Below are 24,784 nucleotides of genomic sequence, written 5' to 3' on the forward strand. Positions count from 1 at the left end.
TTCTTCTTCTCCTATCATGACTATTACTATGTCGTAGTTCCTTGCATCATCAAAGCTTCTCATGAACTTTGCGCACATGATGTAGTCAACTGCTTGCCCTACTTTCTCCACGTACTTTCCTGAGGGCACATTTGTCCACATTGCTTTACAGTCAGCTCTTCCAAGATAGCTTTGTCCAAGTTCAGTGTGTGTTTGAAGGTGAAATGGCTAAATCCCCTTGTCTCAACACTCACGCTATACGTAGTCTACTCTTCTTCCATCAAAGGGAGCTTGCCACTCTTGCCTTGCCATTGTGGGTACCTATCATTCATCATGATCCAACATTAATATTCCTTAGATGACTTTTTCGGTAGGTAGGAAACTGATTTTGATTCCATGGAGAGAATAAACCAATTGAATTAGAGACAAGAAATTTTTAGAGCAGTAGCCTATTCAATCCAAAAAAAATTTGACATTTTCTTTCCAACCCTTTTTATTCTTTCGTGCTTTTAACTTTGATTAAGGCTTTCTGTTTCCTTCTTTTTTTCCTATACTTTCTTAATCACCTAATCACCTTACCCCTTCCCCCTCGGGAAATGATGAGAATCCTTCCTAGGATTGGACATGGGAGAGGCAAGGGCATTTGAGCGCAGTATGGTGCTATCTACTTTGGCAAAAGCCAATCGTAAAAATCAGGATTGTATTCCAAGTGGACATGACAATTGAGATTACGAGGGCTAACACATACTTGGGTAATGTAAGTTAGGACATTGGTTAGAAAATCACCCGAGTTAATGCGGCTAGCCAAATGTAGCTCCTCTTCCATAAGGATGCAATCAATGTAAGGGTGTTTGTTTTGGGTGTTGGCCAAGACCTAGTTGTCTAGGTGCTTGTTTTACGTGATGGCCAAGACCCTAAAAGAGGTTGGTGCCATGTAAGTTGGGTCATACTCGGTTGTTTTAATCGCACGTCGCTGCTCAGCATTAGTCATTACTTGGCAACCCCGTTTCTCCCATTGGAGACATAGGTTACACCATTTTCGTAAAAATGATGAGTCAGAGTCAGCGAGGTGAGTGAGTTACTCGAGCTCAATGGGTGACGCAGATCTTTGGGGCTTGAGGTGTGATGTTATTAGCCATCTAATGAGCGTGTGCTCTTTTGAGATTTCACCATTATCGATCAATTCCTTTGCGACCTTGGGGAAATTTATGGTCATGACTTATATTCTTCCCAAGTGCAGGATAAATAATAGACATTAGAGGCAAGGGGTTCAACAAGCAAGCCAAGGTCAAGTCTTTCATAGCTCCTAGGGACCGTGGTGAAAGTGTTGTCCAAGAGCTTGATGCAAGTCACCAAGTCATCTCCCATATTCTCAGCAAGGTCCTTGGCGAGACTGATAAAAATGAATGTTGCTCGTAGGAAGGCCTAAGACCTGCTGGTGGTTGTGATGGAATTGGACTAGGCAGTGATGGTTCTAGTGGCAATAGACTAGACACTGGTGTTTCGAAGGGTAGCTCTGTAGTCTGATCCGTGTGTCCAGTGCTACTTGGGGGTACAAAGGGTGGATCCAGTGGCATAGATGGTGTGTGTTGCCCTCCTCTTGTGCATCCACTAGGGTGCCAAGATCTTTGGACTTAGATGATTCCAGGATATCAAACTACTATTTCAGTTGATATATTGGTTGGGGTTTGATAACCGCAACCGTCATGGGTTCTGTGGGTCTTGCAACTTGGGTTGAGTGGGTTGTCACTACCTTAGATGGTGTGGTTGCCTAGGGATGGGGTGGCAAGTGATGGTTGTGGTTGGGCTATGTTCCTAGGATTTCCCTTCTTGGGCACCCATATCCATGTGTTGCCTTTGTAGTATCCTTGGACTCACAACATATCTTTGGGGATCCATTCGTGACTTTTTGAATGATAGTTGTTAGCCTTGCGGGGCTGTGTTTGCTTGCTACGAGTAGGTCATTTTTGGTGCCTTGGGACCCATTTAAGCGTGGGCTCTGTGGCTTTGGGGGTGGCCTTAGTTAGCAATGGTTTTGTAGTCTGGGTGGATCGTGATGACTCATGACCCCCCTCCTTAGGCTTGGTCCTAGAGGTAGCTCTATCGGTGGCATAGTAGGATTTCGTGGAGCTTTGCTGCCCTTGCTGAAACCTGTCATGATTCAAATGTTGCCAATGGAAAGGTGAATATGCTGTAGACTGTAGTCCACATTGCAGAGCGCCTACTTCATGAAAGTGTGTTCTAACAACGATTCTTGACCTGCATCCTTCATATTTGGCAATACATAGAAGAGGATTGGTAGGCTCTCTGACTTGATAGAGGCTACGATCTTGCACTTCCCTAGGAGTGCATATGACTTGCCCCCAAATGGGCTAAGTTTAGCATTGGTGGGCTTTAACTATGACTGACCAATGAGGGTCCAATGAGCATAAGTCAAGACATTGAAGTCAACTCCCTCATCGATCAAGGCATCAAATATGTGCGTACACTAAGCGATGGCCGTGATGCGCAGGTATGTTGGTGCTATGCCTCCTCATCCTCATCCTCTAATTCGGTGATGCTGGCTACACGGACATTGACAGGGGCTTCTAGCATAGGGGGCTCATGCAGTGAATGTGTGAGAGGGTAGTACTTCTTCATGCGACTGCCATTAAAGAAGCCTATGCCCTTACCCTCAAGGGTTTCAAGTTCTATGTTGCCTGCCCTACTAATGGTGCACACTTGGAAAGGTCCTAATCCTCGAAATTTCATTTTCTTATTGTGGCCCTTTACCGATTGGAGCAAAAAAAGGTCTCCCAGCTCAAAGTCACATTGTTTGATGTGCTTGTCGAACCACATCTTTCGTCATGCTTTCTCACAAATTAGGGTGTGGGTGGCTAGGAGTCGAGTCTCAGTGAGTCATTCCAATTCCATGAGATGGTCGGCGGTTCAAGATTCCTTCCCTTCCCATCTCTCCTACACTGCTATCCTTAGGTTAGGGACAAAGAATTATAATGCTAAGATTGCCTCACTTTCGTAGGTCAACCTAAAGGGTGTATGTCCTACAATTGTTGTATAGGCTATCCGATAAGCCCATAATGCTGCAATAAGTTTGTTGTCCTAGTCACTTCGTGAGGTGGAAACTACCTTCATAAGGACGATGACTAAGATCTTGTTTGTGGATTTTTGCTTGGCCGTTAGTGCTCCCTTATTCTTTGTGGGTTGACAAAACAACTCATAGTGCTATTACACGATATATGATTGTTGAACTGATGTACGGTAGAAAACCTATCATGTCGATAGAAGAGATGACAATCACATGGAGTGTGCTACATTGGGAAGAGGAGTTGAATCGAGAGGAGTTGTTGGACTTATATATTAGATAGTTGAAAAGAAAGTCAGAAAATATAGAGGCAACAATTGCAAAGTTAAGGGCAACAAGGATACAGAACAAGAAATGGTTTGATAAAAGACATAGATTGAGTCCAATAACCTTAAGGATAGTAGGGTGAGGATTTCCTATGGATGATTAAGAAGGTTGAGAGCAGGTGGGTAATCACCTCATTGATGAAGCGAGTGCCTTGGTCGCTTACTAATTCGATAGGGCAACCAAATCGTGAGATAACCTACTCCCACAAGAACTTCGTTGTGGTCCTAGCGTCGTTCTTCCTAGTGGCTTGTGCCTCGGTCCATTTTGTAAGATGGTGAGTTGCTATGATGATGTATCTAGCCTGTGAGTATTGTGTTACAAGACTAATTGGTCCAATGAAGTCAATTCCCCATTTCTCAAAGGGTTGTCATGCAATGACAGGGGTCAACTCCATCTTATCTTTGCACACATGCACCTTAGTCCTTTGGCACTCATTGCAATGCTTTACGAACTTAGCAGCATCGCGGAATAGGGTGGGCCACCACAACTGAGATTACAGCACCTTGCGAGTTGTCGTATCCCCGATGAATTGCCCTATAGCAATCCCACCATGTGCTTTGCTCAACATGTCGTGTATCTCGTGCTTGCACACACATTGCCGTAGCAACCCATCTTGCCCTAACTGATAGAGCTGTCTGGCTATCAATTGGTAAGGTTGGATTTTTAGGATAAGATGCCTAAGTCTGGCCTTCTCAATAGGTCTCTTAGGTAAACCATGCTCTAGTACCTGGACTATATCATCCGCCCAGTACGGCATTAGATCGACTTTAAGCAAATCTTTCTCACTAGATAGGCCAAAGAGGTGAGCATTTGGCTAATTGTCACTGATGCCTCATCCACGGGCTTCTCCTGTGGGTATTCGGGACATGTGATCAACCATGTAGTGTTGCTTGCCCTTGCGTACCACCATAGAGAAGTCAAATTATAGAAGAAGAAGCAACCATTTAGCGATGCGTCCAGTAATGCAAGATTTATTTACAAGATACATCAATGCTTGATGGTCTATAAAAAAGGTGAAATGCATGTCGTCCAGGAGGTAGTGTTGAAACTTTTTTACAGCAAATACCATGGTCAATCCCTCCCTTTCTATGGTAGAGTAATTCACCTCCGTGTCAGTGAGCTGCCTACTAGCAAAACTCACGGGGTAATCCAAGTTATGTTCACCAGGCTAGCACAAAAGGCAGCTCCATAATCAAATTTAGACATGTCTATATGCACATGGAAGGTGATGTTCTAGTCTGGGGCTCGTAAGATTGGTGCAATTGTAAGAGCCTTATTCAATTCCTCATATGCTCATTCATACTCATCAATCCACTCAAACACAATCAAAAACTTATACAATGGTCTTGCAATCAATGTGTAATTCAACACAAAGCACCAATAGTATCCGGTGTGACCTAAGAAACATTGAACTCTCTTATAATCCTTGGGTGGCAGCAAGTCAACAATGGCCCTAACTTTCAAAAAGTTGGTGGCTATGCCATTCTTGGACACCACGTGCCCTAGAATGCATTCGTGCTTGACCCAGAACTGGCACTTCAAGGGGTTCAATGACATGTTATAAACCTGGCATCATTCAAAGACTACTTGCGGCTTTTCCAAGTGTTTTACCCAGCTAGAGTGCATTCATAGGTCGTCTACAGACATCTCTAGCTCTCATCTAAGCATATCTTTGAAGATGGTGCATATTAGACGCTCAAAGGTTGCAGGTGCATTCATCAACCCAAAGGGCATTACAATATAAGCAAAGACACCCCACTCAGTGGCAAATGTAGTCTTGTGCCTATCTTCGAGATGTACTTGCACCTGGTCATATCCTGACAAGCCATCCAGAAAGTTATAGGCCTCTTTACCTGCCACCCTTTCGAGCATGTGCTCCGTGTATGGTAATAGGTAATTATCCCTTTTTGTTGTAGCGTTAACCTTCTTATGGTTCACGCACACTCGGATCTTTCCATTCTTCTTCATTACTATCACAATCAATGATACCCAGTCCATGTGCTCTATTTCGTAGATGAATCCTGCCCTCATAAGCTTATCAATTTTATCCTTCATAGCTTGGGCATGTTTTGGATTCATAGGGTACGATCGTTGTTTTACAGGCAATACATCAGGAGCCATTGGTATGTTATGCATCACCACTCTAGGATCCACTCCTTTGAGCTCATCTAAGCACCACGTGAACACGTCCACGTACTCTTGCAAGGACGCAATGAGATTGACCTCTTCCCCCTCAATCATGTCGTCAGCTTATAAGCACAGGTCAAGGCTTCTTGCCTTCCCCTGCCAAGTTGACTTCCTTGACCCTGGTGGATCCCTCTATCAGCTCACTTGTTTGTCCTTTTCTTTTCGCCCCCAATAGGATCACTACCATGTCACCTTTCTTAAACTTCATGAAACATTTTGGTAGGTCGTGCGGTTTCTTCTCTTGTTCTACCTCTAATTCCTTCGTCTATCCTCTCCTTTCTTCCTTCAACCGTCTGCACCTCAAGTGGACTAGCAAGTCCCCCTTGGTGTATTTGGTCCTAGGAGGTTGAGCTATCTCTAGGTCACTCTCTGTATTGACCTCTGATTTGAAATTCAACTTACAATCCTCACTAGAGGAAGGATTTTCTCATGGTGGGTGTGTCTATCCTTAGCAAGGGTCTTGGTTGGGCTATCCCTGCGTGTTCGTAATCTATTGCTCCCACGTGCTCCAAGAAATTGCATTCCGTCCGCATGACTCCTCTCTCAATCATGTAGGAATTCCCTCTTTGGGGCTTAGATTCCACTCTTATCTGCTCTATCACCCTTCCTTCAGTGTTGTATTCTATGGTATCTACTTCTTCCTCACTTTCCTCACTAATAGAGTGGCAAACCTCATACTCATCATCTCAGCGGAATCAGCTCCTCCTGTGATGACTGTTCTTCATCCCCTAGACTCTCATCTCTAGCTTCTCTCTCGTTGGTGACTAAGGCCCAATTATATAGTAAGTTCAGATTGTGCACCTCAGTCCACTTCCACTTAGATTCATCTAACTGATCTCTAAGGGGTTTGAGATTAGTAGCGGGGTTTCTAGCCAATCTGCCTATTAGGTATTCTAGGATCTCATGAAGCTCTAACTTGTTGCTAGGGATATAGAAAGAGATAGGCCTCGATTGGCTACTTGAGCTCCTAGCCATCATGCATAGTGGCACTATGGGCTCCTGTGGCACACTCGTGGTTTTGGTAGCCTTCTTGTATGTCTCCTCTTTGTCCAAGAATGGGAGATTGATGGTCGCTAGGACATGCATCCAATCTCGCTCATCCTCAGGACAAGGCATGTATTTAGCTAAAGGCTCATAAGACTTCTTCACTGGCGTGTCGCCCCTAAGCATGGCAGAGATGGCATCCAAGTCAACAGGGATCATCTTCCAAGTGTCCTTCTCAACCTTTACTACTTTCATTCACTTTCCTATGAAGATTATGTCAAGAATCGTGTGGTGGGAGGACTTGTTTAAGCTGCTGCGCCAAAGACACATTGTATACAAAGAGGAAGCTCACTCAAGAACACAAGAAGAGAGATGGAGGCCAAAACGTTTTCTTGCTGATTTCTTCTTCTTCTTCCACACTCTATACAATGTACACAAAGTATAGATAAGATACAACATAAAGAAAAGTGGCCTATTAAGTCAATCAGTGCATACCAGACTACACTAATCGACTAGTGCTATATCTTTGCCAACTGTAGGTAGGTGTAGCAAACTAAATATAATAAGTGATAAGTCAATGGCCATGTGAGTATCATAATGACCACCAACGTGCTAAGTGTAGACGTGCGGACCCATCTAGCCAGGAAATCCATCATCAATGTCCGCAAGTGTTGAGCTTGCCATCTCAACAGATTAGACTGTTGCCCCAATCTTCAATGACTCAAGCGTTCCTCATCCAGGGTCAGCCTAGCAAAGTGTCATAGTCCACTCCCTTCATGATGATGAAGTTCACACAGAACTGGACACCCACGATCTTCACTAGTCAATTCTTCAAAACTCCAAATGGCCTAACTTTCATTGCGTCAGCTAGAGTGGTGTTGAACCTAGCGGTTTGGACAAGTGGGTTTCCCCAAGCTTGGAGCACAATATGTCTCAACACACTCACTCCTTCCCCAGTATCTACAATTCCCTTCCGTGTTACGTTTCCTAGGGCTAGGATAGGCAAGAGTGTGTGCATCTCAGTGCCTTCCCAGAAGGCATTGACGTGTAGTGACTTTGGTATTGAGTGCAACGTCAAGCTAGGTATCTGCGTGACTACATCATGATCTTGCAAGTTAGCGGCGGTAGCATGCTCCATCGGTTCTTTCACCTAGTATTTCAACTCTTGCCATAGCGTGGGGTGCTGCCTGAGCAAGTCTCCTAAACTCAGAGTCATTGGGATGGTCACTAACGTCACGAGGAGGTTGCTGGTTGCTTTCCTCTCTCCTAGGTTTGTGCTTCCTGGCCATTGGTCTTGATTGATTGGCATCTAAACTTGTCCTAGGTGGCACCGCCTGTGGCATGGGTGCATCTCTCGACCTTGGTCATGCAGGTCAGACTAGCATGCTCACGCTAGAGAGATCCTTGATCTCATCCTCTAAGATAGCTCAGCATCCTTGAGGTGCTCTTGTCTATGGTTACAAATTGCACAGGAGGGAGCCTAGCGCTCTTTTACAAAGATTTTGGCTGTGCTTTTATATTTAGAGGTGTGCCTTCTCGCTTTTGGCTCTTTTGCAACTTTCATGGTTGCGCCTTGGACTCCTGCTAGTTGTTCCCATGCTTTTGGATTTTTTCTAGGTCCCTTCCCTTGTGAGGCGCATTTTTCTTTTTTCCACCTTGCACTTTTCCTCTTGATGCCTCTTTTTCCACTTTCCCTGCTCTGCAATAAATTTTTTTAATTATATATACTTTTAAAAAATTGCTACGTATCTACCAATGTTGATGTTAGAGAGAGAGAGAGAGAGAGAGAGAGAGAGAGAGAGAGAGAGAGAGAGGAAAAAAGAAGTCAAAATGAAAAATGAGATAGGGGAAAAAAGTAAGCAAAAAAAAACACCAGAGAGAGAGAGAGAAAGGGACAAACAAGAGAGAGAGAGAGAGAGGGGGTGGCGGGGGATGGGGAGGGGGAGGGGGAGGGGGAGGGAGGATCCATTAGAACATGAGGACCATAATAGGTATACATCTACACATAAACTAGCTTGCACAAGTGAAATTCTCATTCTACCATCCCATGATATAGGTTCGTGCACCATTTCATGGAAAATTGTCTCCCCTTGCCTAGTGTTCCATGCACACTCATAATGGTGGGTGACATACCATATATCCCAAATGTGAGATGTGATCGTGGATGGTCCCACAAAATTGCACAAGCAAAGTGTTACATCTACAAGTAATTGGTTTGCAAAATTGCAAGAAAGGCCTTGGACATCTCCTTATAATCACATTAAAATAGATTCTCAAGCTTCTTTAATGACAAAAAATCTTTGTTTAGTAATAGGAATGAGAAAAAGCAAAAATTGAGCTTGAGGTTGGTTACACATAGGCTCAGATGGCGAATTTGACGTGCAAATGAAAGGAGCATTTGGCTGATGTGTTGATAGGGGATTGGCCCCAAAATAGTTGCATGCCAGAGAGTTTTGGATGGGGAATATCCCCCACCCAAAGGTAAAGTGTGCACCCAAGCCACTAAGAGACAATCACCTTTATTTAAAAACATGCACATCAAATGACACGTTTTGAACCTTTAACCAATTAGCTGAACATTTAGGGACCTCACTAGTCGGCCAACCACAACTTGTTGTTTATTTGGTCACATCCGATGTGTAAGTAAACATCTAGACTATATTGAGGGCAAGTAGTGCTTTTGGCTTGGTGTGTAACCGGCTTGAAAATTTGTAGGTTGCTATCCTAGTGGCTTGCGAGTTGAGTTGTGCGTGTGTATGTGCGCGCGTGTGCGCGTGTGCGTGCATATGTGCATGTGTGCGTGTGTGCGTGCATGTGTGTGTGTGCATGCACAAAGCCTTTTCTAGATACTTCCGACCTTTAACCTACAATTTTTGACATGTTATGCTTTTTGTTTGATTTAGTACTCTGAAGCACTATTGGATTCATTAGGATCTAGTTGATTATGATGTTGTAGGTGGCCCTACGTGGTCATCTTAGGAATTTTAAATATGTGAGTGGTGATTATGGTACATTTGGTGTTGATATTAGTAGCAAGATTTGTACTCTCAAGTATCAAATTTTTGTACTATTTAAACTTGACACTGTATTGAAGTGGCAAGAACAAAAGACTCTAAGAGTTTGATACTATGCAACTTTAAGTTTGGCACTTTGTTTGAGTACCTAGAACAAGAGACTTCAAGCTTTGATGTTGCATATAGAAGAAGCTGAACAAAGGACTTTAAATTTTTGGTACTATATAGTACCAAATTTGGTATTGCACAAAACCAAACTGGAAAGTGAATTAAATCAGCAAGACCAATAGAATTTAAGCATTTGGTACTATGTTAAAGTATCAGCACCAAAAGAATTCAACCATTTGGTATAGTATACACCAAATTGGACCATCTAATAAAGAACCAACAAAGGTCTTTAAACTCTTGGTATTGTGGAGCCCCAAATTTAGTACTATGGATAGTACCAAACTTGGTACTCTATAGATCCAAAATTAGTACTATTAGACAACGGGTACTATGGATAGTACCAAATTTGGTATTATGCATAGTACCAAATTTGGTATTGTTAGAGGGTAGATATGTGTTTACTTGCGAATTTGGCATTTCGGGACATTAGTCTACTATTAGAACACAAGAAACTCAATAGAGGGACATAAAACAATCCTCTTTAACATAAAAAACTACATGGTTGGATTTTTGGTGTTGAAAGAAGTTGTCATAGGTATTTATTATTAATTTCTAATATTGTTTGGTGTTGTCTGTAGAATTGGTGCATCCTTATCATCATTATCATATGGCATGCTATTTTATATGCTTTGAATCTATTTTGACATCCAAGGATAGGTTCCATGGGAAACCTAGTTGGTCTTACAAGGTATGAATAGATCCTAATCCTAGATAAACTATATGTGTCAATCCTGTCTTCAACTTGGCCATAGTATAAGCCTTCAACTCCATTGCCCTTTGACGATTTCGTTGTGCCATGCATCCTTTTGTGCCTTAATTTTTTTATATATAGTTCTCTTGCATTTGATTAGATAGAAATCATCATCTTTCTCTACTGCATTGCTTGTATAGTTGTCTCCAATGGACAATAGCTCACACAAATGATCAAGGTTCCCTTCATAAATGGCTAGGTCTAAGCCATTTTGCATTGGCAAATCAAAACCAGAATTATCAACGTCTCCAACATCATCATTCTCCTTATCACTACAAGCACCCTCTAATTCTGGGATTGGCTGGATATTCAAATATTTCAATTCTTCTATGTGCTTTCAGTTCTTGGCTTTTCTCCATTATCCATAGATACATGGATCATAGAAATATGAGATGTCCATAGATACGTGGATCACAGAAACATGAGTGTTTGATAACATAAAGCGAATGGATTATCCTTTTAACATCCATCAATGCAATGAAATGAGTGCGAGCTTGCAACATGCTCATGAACCCATTAGTCATCACATTACATATCCTCCTTGGTACAACACTAGCAATATGCTACTACCCAAGCTAGATGGAATGCTCTAACGATGTCCCTTATATGAAAGTAAAGAGTAGATGGACCCGAGAGATTAGTACACAATGCTCCAATCAAATGAAAAGTGCTATTGAGTACCTAACGTGGAAGCATAGGGTGGTACAAGCTACAATTCAAGCACCTTCATATCAATATAGACTCTCCTACATCAAATGTTTCTATAGGACATAAATGATGTGGTGTAAGTTGTCAGGAATCGCGTGGTGGGGGGACTTGCTCAAGATGTTGCACCGAACACACACAAAATGCACAAGGAGAAGCTCACTCAAGAAACAAGAAGAGAGATGGAGGCCAAAACGTTTTCTTGCTGATTTCTACTTCTTCTTCCACACTCTTTACAATATACACAAAGTATAGATAAGATACAACATAAAAGGAAAGTGGCCTACTAAGTCAAACAATGCATAACCGACTACACTAGTCGATTGGCGCTATAACTATGCTAGTTGTAAATAGGTGTAACAACCTGAATATAATAAGTAATGAGTCAGTGGCCATGTGAGAGTCATAATGACCACCGACGTGCTAAAATGTAGACGTGTGGACCCATCTAACTAGGTGGTCCATCATCAATGTCCGCATGTGCTGAGCTTGTCATCTCAACACTCCCCCTCAAGCTCAACTGCATCTCTGCAACTCCAAGTAAGCTTCGAAACTTTTGAAGCTTCTCTGTACCCAATGCCTTCGTGAAGATGTCAGCTATTTGATCCTATGTGCTGATATACACCAAGTCAATCTCACCTGCTAGTACCTTCTTTCTCACAAAGTGGTAGTGTACCTCAATATGTTTTGTCCTGGCATGGAACACATGGTTCCTAGCCAACTGTATACTACTCATGTTTTCACAATAAATGACAACTGGACCTTCCACCTGCACATCCAAATCAGCCAATAACTTTTGCAGCCATACTACCTCACATGTTGCAACAGCAGCACCTCTATACTCAGCCTCTATACTCGACAAAGCAACTGTAGATTACTTTTTGCTGCTCCAAGCAACTGCTGCACTACCAAGAGAGAACATGTATCCGCTAGTAGATCTTCTATCAGACATACTACCAGCCCAATCTGCATCTGTGTATCCAAACACCTATACATCTGTACCTGCCTTATAGAAAAGTCCATAATGTAGTGTGGACTTCACATATCTCAATATGCGTCTGACTGCATCCAAGTGTGGCTTTCTAGGTACTTGCATAAACTGAATCACAAGACCAACAGCGTAGCTCAAGTCTAGCCTTGTAATGGTCATGTAGATCAAACTCCCCACTATCCTCCTGAACATAGTAGGGTCTTCTATCTCATCCCCAACATCAGCACTCAACTTTACATTCTGCTCCAATGGGACTGAAAGTGGTTTGCATGCTGTCATACCATACTTGGACAACATATCCAAGCCATACTGTCTTTGGGACAGCCATATACCATCGTCACATCTGATCACCTCAATGCCAAGGAAGTATCTTAGCTCACCTAAGTCCTTCATCTCAAACTTCTTCTTCAAAGAATCCTTGACTTCAGCAATCCCACTATCACTATCACCTGTAATAATCAAGTCATCCACATAGATGACTATGATGACCAAACCTGCATCTCCCTTTCTCACATAAAGTGAGTGATCAGCATCAGAAACATAAAAGCCAATATTGACAAGATACTCTCTGATCTTGTCAGACCATGCTTTAGGTGCTTGCTTGAGCCCATAGAGCGCCTTCTTCAACCTGCACACATATGTGGGATGCTCTAAATCTTCATAACCTGCTGGCTGATCCATATACACTTCTTCCTGCAAATCACCATGCAAGAAGGCATTCTTCACATCCACTTGCTACAACCTCCAGCCTTTGGCTGCTGCCAAAGTAATCACACATCTGACAGTTGCCATCCTAGCAACTGGACTGAAGGTTTCATCATAATCTATGCCATATGTCTGGGCATAGCCTTTTGCAACCAGCCTATCTTTGTACATGCTAATAGAACCATCTGCATTGTGCTTAATCTTATAAACCCATTTACATCCAATGGCTTTCTTGCCCTTCGGCAATGATACTAGATCCCAAGTCTTATTGGCCTCTAATGCATCCATCTCCTCATCCATTGCTGCATCCCAATGAGCATGACCAACAGTCTCCTCAAAACATGTGGGCTCAACATCCTTAACTAGTTTCACCATATAAGCATAATAGTGAGCTGCATAACCTTCAAAACCAAATCTTTTAACAGGGTATCTGACCCTACTAGATCTGCGTGTCACTGGATCACTCAATGGAGTCTTTGCATTAACGCATGCTCTCTACACACCTGGAGTCCTCACTGAAGGAATGCCAAGCTCATCATCCAAGCTCTCTGAGCCACTCGAATCTCCATCAAGAACTGCATCAATGCCTTCTGACACTTTATTCTTTCCTTTGTCTTTACCTGTAGTACTACTAGATGCACCCGAAGATGTAGAGGTACTCCTTAGTCTCCCAGACCAAGGACTACTAGATGATGTCTCTGGTCCACTAAGAGTTCTTGATTCTTGCTTTTCAGCCTGCACATGAGTGTCATGATCATCATCATCATCCAATGCATCACCACCAGATGCATACCAACTGCTCATTTCATCAAAGATGACATCCCTGCTCACTCTGAACTTACATGTGGCAGGGTTATAACAACGATACCCTTTCTGCTCTAAAGAGTATCCGATAAAGACATATTTTTCAGCCTTTGGATCCAGTTTCTTTCGCAACTCATCTGGCATATGAATATACGCAATGCAGCCAAACACTTTCAAGTGTGAAACATCAGGCTTCTTACCTGTAAAACATTCTTCGGGGGTCATACCATGAACTGCAGCTGTGGGAGTTATGTTCATAATATAAATAGCAGTATGAACAGCCTCAGACCAAAAATGCTTAGGCATATTCTTTTCAGCCATCAAGGCACGTGCAACTTCTACAATATGCATGTTTTTCCTTTCTGCAACCCCATTTTGCTGTGGGGTATACCTGCATGTGAACTATCTCTTTATCCCATGAGACCTCAGAATATCACTGAACTCATTTGAAAGGTACTCTCCCCCTCCATCTGACCTCAAGCACTTTACTTTCAAGCTTGTTTCTCTTTCAACTGCAGCCTTGAAGGTTCTAAAGTGCTCAAACGCTTCACTCTTTTCCTTCATAAAATATACCCACAACTTTCTAGAACAATCATCAATGAATGTGACAAAGTATGAACTGCCTCCAAGAGATACATTTTGTGTAGGCCCCCAAATGTCCGTACGCACAACGTCAAGGATATTTCTGCTTACATCTCTGTCATGTGAAAAGGGTTGTCTTGCCTGCTTACCAAACTGACATGATTCGCATACCTTATGAAATTTTGCAACTTTAAATGTAGGCAAACCTGTAACCAACCCTTTGGACTGCATTAATTTCAGCCTTTGTGCATTTTCATGTCCAATGCGTTTGTGCCAAATTTCAATGTCTGCAACAACACCTTTTCCTTTGGCATACATAGTAGTATTCATAGTAGGAATTCCAGCATCCAGAGTAAACATACGTCCAACTCTACTTCCCTTTGCTACCAACCTGCACTTGTCATTGAAGTCTTCTACAAAGCAGCCCTTTGCATTAAATCTGACTTGCAGCCCTTGCTCTACCATTTGACCGACTGACACCAAGTTCTTTGTAATAGATGGAACATGTAATACATCTGAAAGACTCTTTGCCTTACCATCATGCAAGGACAAGGGAACTTTTCCAATGTGTGAAATTGGGTGGCATGAGTCATCACCCGTCTGCACATAACCTACATTCTGCAAATCCTGCATCTCTCCAAACCATTCTGCATGGCTGGTCATATGATTGGATGCACCTGAATCAACATACCAAACATCTTCATGTGTTCCCTTTCCTGTAACAGCATTCAGCATATGCTGCATAACGAACAAATGTTCATTTTTGTCTTCATTCTGTCGTGAAGACGATGCATAGTTTCCTTGCTGCAACTTACCACTGCGGATATCATCTTTCTTAGCATAACATTGGGCTGCAATATGACCTGTTTTGCCACAATAGTGGCACACAATACCAGAGTTGTTAGAACCTCTGTTCCGCCATCCACCTCTTCCTCTAAAGCTCCCCCTGCCTCTAAAGTTACCACGACCTCCTGAAACCTGCATATCGCCAAATTGTTGATTCAATCTATTTTGCTGGTTGTCACTACCACGTCCTGTACCACGGCCTCTTAAAGAGAACCTGCCACGTCCCCTTCCTAAACTGGAATAGAAAGCCTGGACCTGTTCACCACTTCTTTCAGATGTCTCACTCTGCATGTTGATTTCTTCAGTGATCATTAGAGAGACCAACTCATCGAAATCTGGGAATGGCTTTCTAACATATACGGAAGTTACAAAAGACTTCCAAGCCTTTTCATTGTTAAGTCCACCCAAGGTTGACGACACCAAATCATCATCATCGGGCATTGCATCAATCGCTGCCAATGCATCTGCAATGCTCCTTACCTTCAATGCATACTCATTGATAGACATCTTCCCTTTCTTCAATGTATTCAACTCTTGCTTGAGTTGAATCTTTCGTGCCTTTGTATTTACAGAAAACATACTTTCAAGTATGGTCCAAGCTGCATATGCATTCTCTGCATTTCTAATGTGTCCCAGCATATTATTGTCGATTACTGCAGACAACCAATACATGACCTTCTTGTCTTTTGCATTCCATTCCTTTCGTGCCTTTGTCTCTTCTGCAGTTGGAGGATCACTCACCTCCGGCTCCTTTTCTTCACCTGAAACAAACTCGTAGAGGCCTTTTCCAATAAGGAAGTTCGTGACACGGAACTTCCATGAAGGATAGTTGTTCTTGTCGAGCTTCTCAATGATGGGGCTTCCACTGTTCTCTGCCATTATCACAAAATTAATACCAACAGCAAGCAAATCTTCTGCAACCCTCGACCTGTAGTGCACAGCAATATACCAGACATCCTTTTTCACTGTCTGCTCAACAATACATGCAATCTGCAACCTGTTTGGAGATAAACCTTGTGTTTACTCATTGGTAAACACCTTTGAATTTACAGATCTGAAATCTGTAACCTGCGTACCCACTTTCGTTCAATACAGTCGAAGTCATAGTGTACCCTGAAACTGTTGTCCGCAACCTTGCGGCTCTAAAAAGGGCCCTGAAACGGCCTCAAATGCCCAAAATAACTGTGGGGGCTTACCTGCAGAATACACAGCGCTCTTCACGCACACCAAATCTCACTGCAATCTGAGATTTTTGCTCTGCCCTACTTCCGGTGCCTCCACATGCACTATCCAAGAGAAAGAGTGGAAGGATGGGAGAGCTTCTTACCCATGGCTTGCTTGCTCAAACCTTGCTTCTTCTCCTTTGCTTCAGCCTTCGAAATCAGCCTCTCTCAGTGGTGCGGCTCTGATACCATGTCAGGAATCGCGTGGTGGGGGGACTTGCTCAAGATGTTGCGCCGAACACATACAAAATGCACAAGGAGAAGCTCACTCAAGAAACAAGAAGAGAGATGGAGGCCAAAACGTTTTCTTGCTGATTTCTACTTCTTCTTCCACACTCTTCACAATGTACACAAAGTATAGATAAGATACAACATAAAAGGAAAGTGGCCTACTAAGTCAAACAATGCATAACCGACTACACTAGTCGACTGGTGCTATAACTATGCCAGCTGTAAATAGGTGTAACAACCTGAATATAATAAGTAATGAGTCAGTGGCCATGTGAGAGTCATAATGACCACCGACGTGCTAAATGTAGACGTATGGACCCATCTAACCAGGCGGTCCATCATCAATGTCCGCATGTGCTGAGCTTGTCATCTCAACATAAGTTTGCTACAAGGAATGTAACAAGTACAATGACATATAGTACATATAGACTACAACACACCTAACATAAAATAGAGGAACAAAATATAATAGGAATGTTTGAATTAACTTGGGAGTCATTGAGAACATGCACAAGGTGCTTCGCAACACTTTTTCGTCTAATTTACTTCCAACATATATCGTTTTTGTTGGGTTAAGATTGAGTCTCTATGTTCCGAAAGGCACACACTAGATCTCTTGCTTCAACTGTGATGATGTTGCATATTGAGGCAATTGTCTTTGACAAGCACTCAATGGAAAAACTTACTCATCATCTTAAATCTCAAGACAAGAATTGGTTGCTGCAATGTTTCTTTGATGAACACCCAAAATACTTACTATTCTTGTATGGTTCATTTGTGTTGTGCCATTAGCATTATTCTGTGTCATCATTAAATATGATCTCTTTAAGAAGAGGGGTCCCAAACCTTCACACGGTTTCCCAAGTCTACAATAGGTCCCAAAATAAATTCAAAAGTGAAAATCTTCTCTTTCCCTCTTTCACTTTCTAATAGATAGTTGTCCTTCTCTCTCTCTCTCTCTCTCTCTCTCTCTCTCTCTCTCTCTCTCTCTCTCTCTCTCTCTCTCTCTCTCTCTCTCTCTCTCTCTCTCTCTCTCTCTCTCTCTCTCTCTCTCTCTCTCTCTCTCTCTCTCTCTCTCTCTCTCTCTCTCTATGAAGACTAGCAACGACTAGGTGGAGTTTCTCTCCATCTCTCGCTTGAATCTCTCTCCCTCTCTCAATCTTTGTGGTGGGCACATGCACAATGCTCTCTCTCTCTCTCTCTCAAGCAGGCTAAAGAGTAGAGGGTGTAGGTGGGGGGGCTAGACTAAGTAGTTGCCAATGAAGAGGTGGATAGACCTAGTGTGCACACCCACATGATAATAGAAAGACCTCTGTGTGTGTGTGTGTGTGTGTGTGTGTGTGTGTGTGTGTGTGTGTGTGTGTGTGTGTAGTTGCCAATGAAGAGGTGGATAGACCTAGTGTGCACACCCACATGATAATAGAAAGACCTGTGTGTGTGTGTGTGTGTGTGTGTGTGTGTGTGTGTGTGTGTGTGTGTGTGTGTGTGTGTCATAGAGAGCAAGTCGTTGAAAGTTGTGGGGTTAGCAATAATGCAGAGGCAGTGCATAGGCAACACGATGAATAGCAATATGCATACACTAGGAGTGGGTGCATTGTGTAAGAGTGGGCATATTGTGTGGCTAGACGAGCAAGTAGTGCAAGTAAAGCGACTAACAATGTAGGAAAAATGAAGAGTGGTGTAAATGAGAGAAGGGTTATGTTGGGATTCACAATAGGAGCAGTAAGCATCATGCATGCCTCATCTGAGAGAGAGAGAGAGAGAGAGAGAGAGAGAGAGATAGAAGTAATAAGTTATTAATTATATTTTTAAAATAAAAATTGCAGGTGTTTGACAATGTTAATGGTAGAGAAAGAGAGGGAGAGGAAAAAAGAAGTTAGATGAAATATGAGAGGGGGGAAAAAGTGAGCAAAATAAAACACGAGAGAAAAGAAGGGACAAAGGAGAGAGAGAGAGAGAGAGAGAGAGAGAGAGAGAGAGAGAGAGAGAGAGAGAGAGAGAGAGAGAGAGAGAGAGACAGAGAGAGAGAGGACCCCTAGCACATGGGGACCACAATAGGTATACATCTACACATAAACTAGCTCGCACAAGTGAAATCGCCATGCTACCATCCATGATATAGGTTCATGCACCATCTCATGGGAAATTGGCTCCCCTTACCTAGTGTTCCTTGCACACTCATAATGGTGGGTGACATACCATATCTCCCAAATGTGGGACACGGTCATGGATGATCCCACAAAATTGCACAAGTGAAGTGTTACACCTACATGCAATTGGATTGCAAAATTGTGAGAAAACCCTTGGACATCTCCTTATAATCACATTAAAATATATTTTCAAGCTTCTTTAATGATAATATAGGAATGAGAAAAAGCAAGAATTGAGCCCGAGGCCAATTATGCACAAGCCCAGATGACCAATTTGACGTGCAAAAGAAAGGGGCGTTTGGCTGACATGTTGACAGGGGATTGGACCCACAATACTTGCATGACATACAGTTTTAAATGGGGGATATCCCTTTCTCAAAGGTAAAGTGCACACCCAAGCCACTAGGAGGCAAACACCTTTATTTAAAATGGTGCACATCAACTGACATGTTTTGAACCTTTGACCAATTAGCTGAACATTTGGGGCCCTAACCAATGGCCAACCACAATTTGTTGTTAATTTTGCTTGCACCCAATGTGTAAGTAAAAACTTGGACTATATTGAGGGTGGGCAAGGCTTTTGGCTTGGTGTCTAACCACCTTGGCACTCTGCAGGTTGATAACCTAGTGGCTTGCGAGTCAGGTAACGAGAGAGAGAGAGAGAGAGAGAGAGAGAGAGGGGGGGGGGGGGGGGGGGGGGGGGGGGGGGGGTGGGGGGGGTGGGAACAAATTCAATGAATTGAATGCCATTTTCCACTACCAAGTTTTGATGATTCGTCTCCATGGGTGGTTTAAATCTTGACAATTTTTATGCTTATGAGGTGTATCACATAATGGTGAAAAATAAGAGATGATAGCTAAAAAAGTGAACAAAGTTTGGTCATGCAAGGATCGTAAGGTAGCATGATTCTGGAAACTAAAGGTTCTTACCAAGATAAAGCCCTTTCTAGGGTTTTGATATGTGGTCTTTTTCACTCAATAAGTTGCCACAATGTGTGGCCATGCAACGTGATGCAGGACACTGACGCATCAACAAAGTCAACATCTATTCCTAGTGTTGGGTGAAATGCCATGACTAACAAATTTTGCAACTTCAATATCCCCATCTTTTTCAGTTTCTCCATCAATTGGGCTAGACTTTAGCATGTCTAGAATACATTTATGAACTTCCATGGCATATTGGTTGAGTACCATGAGGGGTAATTTTGACAAGTTGGTTTCTATGGTATCTCCAAGTGTTGGTCCTTTCAAAGGTCACTACATGGAAGGAAATTATCCATTCTACACCTATACTTCCATCCACGATCAACCTTTAACAAATTTCCTCTTTTTGCTAGTGATCATGTGGCACATTAGGCAGTTTTTTGGGTTGTCAATGTAAGCTATGACTTTCTTTTGCAATATTCTTTAATTCAACAATCTCCACAAAAAACAAAAAAAAAATGCACAAGATCAAACATGAATAAAATGCATGCATTACATGGCATATCGGTCCTTCGAAGGACACATTATATTGCATTAGAATAATGATCCTTTATAGGAACTTTCCTTAACAAGATTCCCACATGTTACCACCTCACATTGCTCTGTTGACAACTATTGGTTCATGATGGATTCATATAGAAAATTAGCAATGCAGAGCCTATACTTTAGCCGAGGATTCACTCATCTGCCCATGTGCGTACAAATACTCTACCAGGCAATACATCACACAGCAAATAGGTAGCATATTAAATCAATTTTAACAGTTAGTGAACCAACCAAATAACATGCTACAGGTATGGATACCTTAGAAGTAAAGACATGACAAAAGTGGTGATGCAACTGATTGGAGTCACCTCCAATTACTGTCAACCACACAACTTTTACTCTGGAGAGAGAGAAGTATCACTTTGTAAAACAGCTGTCAAAAAAATGCAATTAAAGAACTGATGTGGACAAAAGTTATTCTTGCGAGGTCTATGACTGCATGGCTGCAAGCTTACTGTCAGATTCTTAAGTCCTCACATCTTTCCTTAGTTTACCTTTACCTACTTCCTGTCCCTTGTTCTACTGTGCTAGTTGTTTCTTCTACTAGTCTCCTTGAGCCTGCTTTGGCATGGCCTCTCCCCATCAATCTTACACTTTACACCACCCGACAAGTCTCATTTCTTGTACAAACCCAGCCCACATATTGGAGCTTAGAAGTTACAACAGTTCTGCATCAACACTATTGCAGTCAAAGCTCTGATGTCCATTCACTCTGCCAAACCTTCTAAAAGTCAAGCCGCAATCCAAAGAAGAGACCCATGTTGCAGCAGTTTACATGAGACTGTTACTCAAATCAGTTAAAATCCACGTTTACTGAGGTACAACAATGTACCATGAAGCATGCTACATCAAAGTCAAGAAGGTTCCCATGGTGATCTTACTGAATGTTCTCTGTTAATTCTACCATTGCTATGAAGGGTTAATTATGTTGACAAACATCACTTGATACAAACGTAATGGACCTCATGCAGACCTGAAATCAAGCATCCCTCTTCACAAATTGAAACTTATGAACCTGCATGCATGTAGAAACTACACGGAAAACCTTTTCCTTTGATGCTTAAATTCATGATACAATTCATGACATCCAAATGCACATCAGTGAGAAGGGAGAGAGCATATCACCTGCCAAAGGATTTCTAGCTCATGCGAACAGCAACAATTTCTCAAGTACTTGAGCACACACTACCTTCCTGGCTTATGATCGATCAAGTCTAAATTTCGACATTGCCATCAAAAGTTTACATTATACATGCATTTTTGCACCTGCAAAAGTTACAGAAAAATATATACACAAGCTAATTGATAATAAAACAATTTGTAAAAACAGTAACAGCTATGGTTTGTACACATATGTAATCTATAACATTTCTTATTGCGAGCCAGTTCCTGTGGTGATAAGTTTTAAATTCTTCTGTTCATGCAAATTCGTTGCTTGGAGCCTTCCAAAATGATGCTTAAGAGCACCAAGTACTTTTGCTATACAATAGTAATTACCAAATGTCAAAAACATAGGTTGCGGACTGGTCAATGACCAGTCTTACATGTGTAAGCCCTTACCACAGGCTCAGTATCCGTGATGATGTTAGACAGCTTGAAGCCCTCTAAAATGAAACTTTCAAGAAAGCTTTCGCAAGTGAATGCTTTAAACTATTGACATTATAAATTGTAGATTGGTCGATCTGTCCAAGCTCCTGCAACATGCCCATTCTCACAAACATAAGCCCTTACCACAGGCTCACCATCATCATGATACTCGATAGACCTCTTCAAGCAAAAGGTAGTCACCATGTCCCAAGTAAACTTACATGAACAAAAGGCACAGCCTACATATGTTGCTTTCGCCTTCATGTCCTTGAGATTCCTCCACACATGTGAGTTTTTGAAGTTCTTGAACACTCCCCTAAAAAGCTTGTATTTCCTCTTTTCACCTGGATGTATGCAGCCAGGCCAATCACAGATGTACAAGCTATCAGCCCTGAATCTATTCGCAAGAAGCTTATTACCCTGCTCTCTTGAAAGACTCCATGAACCAGTTGCAACATGGGACAACTCCGGGTGGCACTTTCTTTGGCGTTTACTAGCCTTTGGAAGCAGGTTCTTTGCCCTGTCTACTGCGATTGCAGGATCAGACGCCACGTCAGATTCATCTAAGTCAACATACACGCTCCTTCTTTTTCTTTCACCCAGGCTGATCACAGAAGTTGCCCTGGCGGAGGGTCTGTTGTTGCAACTTTCATTGTCTGCAGAAAGTGGACAAGGATCCGTTGTTTGTCTGGAAATCTCCTGTGTCATCTGTCTACACACCTCCACCATACCACCATGCCCATCTACCAGACTGCAATCTTTAGCGACTAACTCACCTTCCTCACATTTGTTGATCTTTGCATCTAAGGATTGCACTACATCATCTACACACTTCACTTTTGACGATGTTGGCACTGCCCCATCACATCGGATTTCTTTACTCAATTGATCCCGTGCTTCTAGTCTACTATTCCGTTCACTGGCTGAGCATTTCGCTTTCTGAGTGTGCCTTGATTTTGAGAAAACACTCCTCGCCTGCTTCTGATAATGACTCTCTTTCCCAGACCTCTCACAGTCCTTAGAATTACACGTCGGACCTTTGGATTGCTGACCAGCAGGATGGATGTTGTGAGCACTGTTAATGAGCCCACTTTGGCTCACCTCAAACCATCCAAATTCTCTGTCAAGGCCAAAGTCCCAACTCTCCAGAAGAACACCTGCGTGCCAGAGACCAGGACAACAAACAAGAAGCTTTTGCAGGGAACCCCAACCTCCAGGAGGCTCACAAAGAGACTCACCATGCAGGCTAGGGTTCTGAAGCAGGTCTGCAATGAGGGCAGGAGGTAGGGTTCTTATACACCTGAATTTCCAGCATATTGTCCCGATGACCTTGGCAAAGCGGGTGCAGACGCATGCCAGGCGTGCCAAGTCACGGGGATCGTCTTGATCTGCACGGCACAAGATATTCACAAGGATGTCTTCTGGGAGACCATTGAAGAACAGCTGGGGCTCCAGAGCTGCCATTGGGGTCCTCTCTGGTGATTGCTGGTGGGTTTGGCTACCGCCGGCGAGTGCAGCCTCAGTCACAGATGCTTGCAAGAGCGGCTCTGTGTCTCGGCCACCACTCTCCACATCTCGACCGGAATGGCAGATTAAGGGAGCCTCAATAGCTGAAAGAGCCGTCAGCTCTGCAGCAATCGGAGAAGCATCGATGACATGAATGGTGCTGCTGCCCGTGGGTAAGGGGGATGCAGAGAGAAGCTCTGCTTGTGGCTGGACGAGAGCCTCGGAATGATCCATGGCTGAGGAGGGATTGCTGAGTTCTTAATCGGTGGCCATTACAAGCAACGGCGGGCCAACAAAGAGGGAAGAGGGAACAACAGGACATGAGCAGGAGACGACATAATTTAATTGGATTTGAGGGCCGTTGCTGCCTGAACAGAGGACAAGGTGCAGTTAAGGAGACTTGTGGTAGGCAATTGGGCAGGACAAGGATGAGTATAGCTAAGAAGTTAATTGCTTTTACACAGCCCACGTCACTCCACAAGACAACTCTGTATTTTGTAGAAATAATTTTCAGCCATACTTTTTAAGGGTTTGTCAGCCTTTGTTGTCCCATGCCCTGTACCATGCTGCACAACGACTTGCTCGACTTAAGCATCCGTTGCTACACTTAAGCAAGCAAAGCTAACATGCGCGATTTCAAGAAAGTCTACCAAGTCCTGCAAGTGTTATTGCCCTTCATTGTTTGAGAATGGAAACATTATCCAAAATAACTACGACGAGGTGCTCCATGCCTAGGCCATGCTTCATATAGCATTAATAACACATAGTTCTCTTGGCCTCAATGCTTCTTCTAATTCCCAAAACAAGAATATCCTTTCTAGCCAAGTTAACTTACTACAATAGAACATAAATTCAACATTGATGATTGGATTAGCATCTTCTTGCTAGATAACATTGTGGGTTCGTATCAAGTTTTTATATTTTGCAACATTGAAAACAACAAACAAGTAGCATATAGGTTTGCCCACACAAGAGGCAATCATGGCCACCTAATCCTTTACTAGTAAGAATACTATTGGGCACTTCACACCTAGATTCTCTCAATGTTTCACACGAGTCAATGATTCGTACCAATGTTAGTAATAATCACGGAACTTCACATCCTAAGGTACGCTTCATGTGGCAAGAGGGTTCACACAAAGGTATCATATTTTGGTTCTAAGGCTCACACATGAAATCACGTCATATGCTCTCATGGTCATTACAAACTCTTTAATATTGGTGAGCAAGCATCAGCAAGAGGAATGGGTGGTGGAGGCACAAAGAAACCAATCTTGAGAGGCAGTAAATTGTTCAGCATTTGCCTTTAGAGATGAAAATATATCTAGATCTCAATAAAGATATAACAATGGATGCATCCACACATGTTCTATCACGATAAGGCTTGTTAATCAAAGGATTTGAACCTTAGGATAAGGAGAACAAATTATTA

General features: G+C 42.6%; 1 protein-coding gene across 1 annotated transcript; it reads right to left on the reverse strand.

Annotated features, from left to right (window-relative positions):
- Positions 1 to 21,594: 21,594 nt before the first annotated feature.
- Positions 21,595 to 23,812, reverse strand: EID1 (F-box family protein). The gene has a single exon (XM_087674934.1). It carries the CDS (start codon positions 23,584 to 23,586, stop codon positions 21,919 to 21,921), a length of 1,668 nt encoding a protein of 555 aa, XP_087531060.1. The 5' UTR covers positions 23,587 to 23,812; the 3' UTR covers positions 21,595 to 21,918.
- Positions 23,813 to 24,784: the final 972 nt, after the last annotated feature.

Source organism: Lygodium microphyllum, chromosome 3 (genome assembly GCF_053477565.2).
Source record: "Lygodium microphyllum isolate KBCC chromosome 3, Lygodium_microphyllum_v1.1.10, whole genome shotgun sequence".
NCBI classification, from domain to species: Eukaryota; Viridiplantae; Streptophyta; class Polypodiopsida; order Schizaeales; family Lygodiaceae; genus Lygodium; species Lygodium microphyllum.

Excerpts from the sequence above, each read along its gene's own strand:
- EID1 (XM_087674934.1), bottom strand. The coding sequence starts at position 23,586 with ATGGATCATTCCGAGGCTCTCGTCCAGCCACAAGCAGAGCTTCTCTCT.